Consider the following 7685-nt stretch of genomic DNA (forward strand, 5'->3'; position numbering starts at 1 on the left):
CCGGGATCACGCCCTGAGCCGAAGGCAGACGCTTAACCGCTGTGCCACCCAGGCACCCCCACACTTTACTTTTTATATTGTGTATCTACTGACAAATTACTGTAGCTATCACTATTTTTTACACTTTTGTCATTCAACTTAACTAGAGTTAAGTGGTTAACACATCACCAAATGACAATAGTAAAGTATTTTGAATCTGTCTACATTCTTACCCTTCCTAATGCATTGGACATTTTCCTATGTTTTCATGTTACTAATTAGCAGTGTTTCCTATAAGCAGGCCTAGTGGTGACAAACTCTCTCGGATTTTATTCGTTTAGAAAACTTTTTATCTTGCCATCACTTTTTTTTTTTTAAGATTTTATTTATTTATTTGACAGAGATAGAGACAGCCAGCGAAAGAGGGAACACAAGCAGGGGGAGTGGGAGAGGAAGAAGCAGGCTCCCAGCGGAGGAGCCTGATGTGGGGCTCAATCCCAGAACGCTGGGATCACGCCCTGAGCCAAAGGCAGACGCTTAACAACTGAGCCACCCAGGCACCCCATCTTGCCATCATTTCTGAAGGACAACTTTACTGGGTAAAATATTCTTGGTTGACAGTTTCTCTCTTTCAGTACTTTTAACATATCATCCCATTCTCTCCTAACCTGAAAGGTCTCTGCTGAGAAATCCACTGTAAGACTTACAGGGGCTCCCTTGTAGGAGACAATCTTTTTCTCTTTTTGCTTTTAAAAATCTTTTTTTTTCTTCAATTTAGGTTTTATTATATTGTATCTTGGAAAAGATCACTTTGGATTGAAATTTTGGGGTGACCTACTGGCTTCACAAACTTAGATGTCCAAATCTCTCTCCAGGTTTGGGAAGTTCTCAGTCATTATCTCTTTCAATAAGCTTCCTATTCCTTACTGTCTTCTCCTTTGGGACTCCAACAACACACAGACTATTTGTTAATGGTGTCCCATAAGACCCACAGGCTCTCTTCATTCTTTTACATTCCTTTTCTTTTTGCTTTTTTCACTGGATGATTTCAAACAATTTCTCCTTGAGATCATGGATTCTCTCTTCTGTTTCATCTAGTCTGCTGGTGAAGATCTTTATTGAATTTTTTAGTTCACTCGTTGTAGTCTTCAGCCACAAACTGCTCCCTGATTTATTTTCGTGTTCTGTTTCTTTGAGGAACTTCCTATTTTGTTCCTGGATTGTTTTCCTGGTATCATTAAATTGTTTATCAGTGTTCTCAGAGTTCTCTGAGCCTCTTTAAGGCAATTATTTTGAATTCTTCATCTGGAAATACCTGTATCTTCTTTCCTTTGGGCCCAGTTACTAAAGAGTTACTGTATTCCTTTGTTGGAGTCATGTTGCCCTCATTATTTATGATCCTATAACCTTGGGTAGATGTCTGTGCATCTGTAGAAGCAGTCCCCTCTTTCAGACTTTATGGTCTTCACTAAGAAAAAACGTCCACCTGCATGTGGGGGCACGCTGGAGCATGCGGTAACCTCAGGTCTAAAGGTGCAGGGTGACAAGTGTGAAGGTTTGTGGTGGCAACGAGTGCTACAGCTCACTGGCTCTAGCCACTGGGGTCCATGGCATCAACAACCCTTGGCAGGTGCTGGGGGTCCGCAGAGGCTGCAAGGGCTTTGGGGTCCTCAGCAGCAGATCAGGGCCAAGGGCTAGAAAGCAGGGCAAGCAGAAGTTGCCAGAGTGACCTGGGGGCTGGCTGCAGGTGCCTGTGTAGTGGCTGTAATCCTACATGTAGTGGGGGAGGGGGCAGGGCAGGCAGCAAGGGCTGGAGTTAACTACAGGTGCATAGCTTTTGGCAGGCACTGCCATGGCTGTTGGGTCCTGCCGTGGGTGTCTAGCACTGGATGCCAGTGATGGGGGTCAAGGAGGATGTGTGCAAGTGCACAGGTGTTGGGGCCAGCTGTAGGGGAGCAGAGTGAATACAGGGCAGTGACAGAAGGCAGTGCCTGATCCAGGCCCAGAAGCAGCTGCATGGACCCAGGCCACTCACTGTCACACTCTTCTATAGCGACAGAGTCTGCCCCGAGGCATGGGCATGGTAGCGGAGGCTCGTGACAGGTGTCAGGTTGGCTGTGTGCGAGTGCACACCTAAAGGGGTTAACTGCTAACATGCACATGGTGGTAGGGGTCAGTCACAGGGTCTAGGGCATCTTGTACTCACACAGGTGCAGAGGCCTGGGCGAGCTGCCGGTGCAGTTCCCAAGCTCCAAGGGGAGTTAACTGCAGGTGGGGCAGGGAACAGGAAGGGACTGAGACAGCTGAATGTGACTGTCTATGGCGTTAAAGTCAGTAAAACCTTCAAGCTTTCTGCAATGGCTGTGCTGACTATTCCCTGCTCTCTCCAGTGATAAATGTTGTTGGTCTGTCTGCAGAGCAGACCACTAGGAACCATGATCACTCTGCAGCCTGGCTGTTACTGGCAGCCCCTCCTTCTCTTCCTGGTTCCTGGTTATCTCCATCTCAGCTTTGCTGTTCTCTGGGTGCGATGAAACTGAAGCGGGACCTTCTCGTGGTGCCAGCTGCCCACACACCCTGCTCTTCTCTTCCCCGCAAGAGGAACTCTTTCTAGCTGGGGAGTTCCCTCTTGGTGCCGAGCAATGCCAGCTTGGGGATGGGAGAATCCAGACAAAAATGAAGCTGTCCTCTTTCCATTTGTGTGCAGTCATTCTCAAGGGTTTTTATTGTTCCACTGTGTTGCTGAAGTTTCTCAGTAGACTCTAGAGCTCTCTTTAGTCATGGTTAGCTACCCGACTGTCGGCTTCTGTGAGGAGATGAAGGCCGAGGTCTATGACTCTGCCATTTTGGTGACATCCCGCTGGTCAATTTTTATAATATTATAATGTTCTACTTAGCAAACCTGAATTTTAAAAAACTCAAGCATTTTAAATGTTTAGGGACCACAATCATACCAAATCGGTTAATATGAAAAACAACCCTATACAATACAAATATTACTAAAAGATCTTACAATCCAGGGCAAGAGAGCTGAGAAGTTGCCACTCTGTGCCAACAACAAGTACAAAGCAGAACAACAGGAAAACTCGACAGCAGTGGGAGGGGAAGAAGAACCATTCTGACAGGCGGCAGAGCTTTCTGTTCTTATCAAGGTCAGCCCTCAGGAGGAACTCTCCTACCAGAGCTTCACCTGCGGGGTTTTACCACAGCCTAGCCCATCGGAAGCAAGGGGAACACCCCACTCCAGCCCCCTCTAGCCATCCCTTCCCCACTAGGCGGGAAGAAAACTCGACGCATCCGCTCACCAACCAGATGGACAGTGTAAGCAGAGAGCGGAAATCCTGAGAACCAGGAAGAACTTCAAGAGATCAGAAACACGACAACAAAAATGAAGAGTGCTTCCGACGAGTTTATGAGTAGACGGGACACTGCTGAGGAAGGAGCCTTGAAGCCTGAAAATGACCAGAGAAACCTCCACAACCAGAAAGCAGAGAGAACAAAGACCGAAGAAAACAGAACAGGATATACAAGAAGAGTGGGACAACTACAAAACATAAACCAGACCATGACACCGTCCTAGTCGAAACCTTCAAAATCGCTTACAACACCCATCGCTTACACAAAGCCACAAGTTCTCCCACTGTGGCCTGTGAGACCTTACGAGACCTGAGTCCTGCTGCGTCCCCCACATCTTCTACTCCCCTGTCCCTTTCCCCTTTTCCCAGTCTCACATGTTACCCTGTTGTCTTCTTATGCTCTTTGAGCCCACCTCTGTTTCAGATCCTCTGCGTTTGCTGTTTCTTCCATGTGAATATTCTCCCCCCGATACTCACATGGACCATTCCCTGACTCTGTTCCCAGGCTGCAGAAACATCACCTCCACAGAGAGGCCTTCCTTCAACACTCTATTGAAAACACCAGCCTACCTCCTTTCATTTTGCTTTACTTCCTACAGCAATATTTTCTATTTTGTATAATATTTATGTTACATAATATTTTATATCATGCATTTGCTCACTTTCTGTCTCACCCACTAAAAATATGAGCTCCTTGAGGGGAGGAACTTTGACTTGATTGGTTCCCTACTCACAGCACCAAGAGTCTTACCTACCTGCACAAATTAGGAGTTCAGTGAACAAGTGAAGTAATAAATAACTATCACAATTTATAACAAGGTTTTTTTTATCTTGTGTATCAACCTGAACTGACTATGCTCAGATTNTGCACAAATTAGGAGTTCAGTGAACAAGTGAAGTAATAAATAACTATCACAATTTATAACAAGGTTTTTTTTCAACCTGAACTGACTATGCTCAGATTACTAACACTAAATAATTCAGAGTTCCACATAAAATGGTCTGTCCCATTTCTGAAAAGAAAACTTTCATAAAAATACATCCTTCTTTCTGCACTGAATTTCCAGACCCTAAGAGACTTCTGGTCTTTCCCTCCCTCCAAATAAAGAGAAGTAAAATGATCCTATGGGTTAATTTAAGGTCCCATATAATTCTTGGTGATGGAAAGAATGATCATTTCTATTTANTTTTTTTTTTTTTTCTCCCCCCCCCACACACACACACACACACACACACACACACACACACACACACACACAGATGCCTTGCTTATCTTTATTCTAGTTTTAAGTTAAGTCTTTCACCAGGCAGTATAGTCATAGAGTTTGAAAAAAAAAAGTCTAAAAATGTATACAGTAAAAAGTCTTGCCCCTGCACCTCAGACAGTGAGTTCGAACTCCCACCACCAAAAAGTAACCACTGGTACCCAAAGCAGACACGGGCAAATTATTCCAAATATTTCAGCTTTGTGGGCCATACAGTCTCCATCACAACTATTCAACTCAGCTGTTGTAGGGTGAAAACAACCTCAGACAACAGGTAAACAAATGTGGACACCTAGTAAAGCTTGGTCTGCAAATCCAGACGGCGAGCTAGAACTCCAGCACAGTCAAACCTGTACACAGCTGAGTTCAAACAGGTCTCTCTCATAAGAAATGTCAGTGGTAGTGTTTGGAAGGGCCTGCAACCAAGACTGCTATTTGAAACAAAAACTAATCCTACTAACCATAATGATATACTGATACACATTTTCATATAAATAAGAAATATAAATACAAAGTTTTCATATAAATAGATATCAGATTATTCCAAGATGCCTCCTCTGTAATCTGTAATATGTTACTTCAAATATACTCCTTGTGGTATAATTATGAAGAACTGAGGAACATTAAGACAAAACACAACAGTCACCTAACTCTGGACCAAAACTTTCCCTTAAATGGTAGATCAAATATTCAATTAACATTNCAATTAACATCGTTGTGGTATACATAAAAAACTAAACCAGAGTCCATATTTAAAAACAAAATAAATCCCAAATATGTATTTTCCAATGAATTCCAAAATGCATGTTCCTGATATGTCTTATAAAGGATTTGGTTTAATAAAATAAATCAAGATCAGAAAGAACCCACACTCTGAAAAACAGACCATTGCTAGATGGGAGTAACCAGCTTCTCAAAATTGAAAGGTCTCCTAGGAAGGGATCTCACCTTAGATGCCATCCTCATAAAAAGTTTGTTTTGATTTTCTGCTGTTCCCATCTTTTCATTCTTGACTAAATCATTTAGGCTGAGATTATCATCATCATGAAAGTATCTAACCCTTTCTTTTTCTTCATGGGTTGAAGCCTATGAGAAAATGAACATTATTTAATGAAAACATGGGTCTCTGAAGTATTTTTAATTAACTATTAAATGTAAAAATCCCATTACATACCACAATCTTTCCTTCCAGCTTATCCCCATTCTGTGTGCTTCCTTTTGGAAGAATTTCCATTAGAATACCACTCCCTATTTCTGCCCCATGACTCTCCTCTTCCCCAGGGATGGAAGTATGACATTATCTGATTTCTGAGTTTGGGAGAAAAGGCAGAAATGCTTTATCCCTTCTCTTCTGACTGCCCTTCTTGTAGTAACAATTCCTACCACCGTGGAGGGGAAGTCTGCAGTCATCCAGAGATCGAGTAAGCACACCGAAAACAGAGGTAAAGTATTAACAAACCCATTTCATACAGCTCTATCAGAAACAAAGCTAATACTCTGATTCTCATCGAAATCAGTCCTGGGTTTTCCTAGCAGCTGGTTCCATACCTACACGTGGTAAAGAAAAGTGCTATTTATTTCGTCTCAAGTCCAAGCTCCCTTATGTTCCCTTATTCTCACATTCCCTTATCCAAATAAAACCTGCTCTTCAACTCTCTGAGATCTTGGAACCATATTCCTAGTATTTCTTCCCAACAGTACTATTCCTGAATCACTAGCCTAAATCTCATACTCCATGACTTCACTCCCCGGCTCCAGACCCTTAATTTCTGGCCCTCTCATCCTTTCACAATACTGGAAAGGCAAACCTCAATCCCAAATGAACATGCCTGCCCTCTTTACCCCGTACCTACACTGCTCGGTCGGAGGCGGCTCAAAAAGCCCAGCTGTCATCTGGTATCGCATCTGTGACTCCCTAGTCAGTTCTGTCCTTTCATGGAATCCAAACCTTTACTATTCTCCTGCTACAAGCCTGCTCCAAACCCCTAATTCCTCCCATTTCGTTAGAAGAGGGATCCATACCACTCTATTTGCTGAAAGAATTACTATCTCCAGCAGCGCAGGCACTCAACAGGCAAATAATAAACATCTGATAAAAAATTATGAATGAACAAATCTTCTGTGGACCCAATTACCCCTTGTATGATATTCCAAATCTAAAACAAAAATTCTAACTTGGGAAAACTGAATACATTGTTTTTACCATCTAAAGGGCCTCAAGGTAGTGCTAAAAACTAGTAGAGCTGGAAGATGGAAAAGAAAATAAGGTTTATAAAGGATCACAGCAACTACATAATTAAGACATTATTGTGTATCAATATCCCATCACCACAGCTCAAATTAGCTAACACAGATTTTCCCTAAGAAAATGGTAAATATGGTAAATATGTAAATGGCAAATATATAAAAAGAATTACCATATGCTATGGTAAATATGTAAAAAGAAGCTAGAAACAATGGCAAAAAAAATGTACACAAAATTAAAATTGCCAAGGTGCCTGGGTGGCTCCATCAATTAAGCACAGGACGCCTGATTTCTGCTCAGGTTATGATCTCAGGGTTGTGAGACTGAATCCCTGCATCAGGCTCTGGTCTGAGTGTAGCATCTGCTGAAGATTCTCTCTCTCTCCCTATGCCCCTTCCCCCCCAAAAAATTAAAATTGCCTTAAACATTCAATGTTCACAATTATTGGAAAACAATAGTTGAATCAGATGGCATTTTGTAAAATACAAAGGGATGTACCCAGGAATAAAAGTAATAATATAATTTACTACCTTCTAATGCTTGTATTATAAACCTGCATTTCAGAAAATATTCTGAAGTAGTCTGATGCAAAGAAAGCCAAGGGGAAGAGAGGGATTCTGAATTAATAAACAAAGACCCCTGTTAAACACACCATCTGTCTCCTCCTTCTTCCTCCTTTAGACTCCAGAGGTTTTCCTGGTGTAGTCACAGGCCACACTCTTCCAGACTGATCTGTTCTGACCAGGATCACTTCTTGGTCTTCATTCTATGAAAAGATTTCAAGATAACTTTTGAAATTATTGTGAAAAGTATTGACTATATTTAGTAATAAAAAAAAAA

At 42.2% G+C, this 7685-nt stretch overlaps 1 protein-coding gene across 3 annotated transcripts in view; it reads right to left on the reverse strand.

Annotated features, from left to right (window-relative positions):
* The window catches only part of CWF19L2 (CWF19 like cell cycle control factor 2), a 128032-nt gene that overhangs the window by 41630 nt on the left and 78717 nt on the right, over nt 1–7685 (reverse strand). For all 3 annotated transcript variants that reach the window (XM_011236959.3, XM_019809682.2, XM_002928982.4), the window contains exons 11-12: nt 7498–7611; nt 5549–5686 (exon numbers count right to left, since the gene is read on the reverse strand). In XM_011236959.3, the coding sequence (XP_011235261.2) occupies nt 5549–5686; nt 7498–7611 (252 nt within the window). The remainder of the gene's footprint in view (nt 1–5548; nt 5687–7497; nt 7612–7685) is intronic.

Source organism: Ailuropoda melanoleuca, chromosome 8, assembly GCF_002007445.2.
Source record: "Ailuropoda melanoleuca isolate Jingjing chromosome 8, ASM200744v2, whole genome shotgun sequence".
In the NCBI taxonomy this organism is placed as follows: Eukaryota; Metazoa; Chordata; class Mammalia; order Carnivora; family Ursidae; genus Ailuropoda; species Ailuropoda melanoleuca.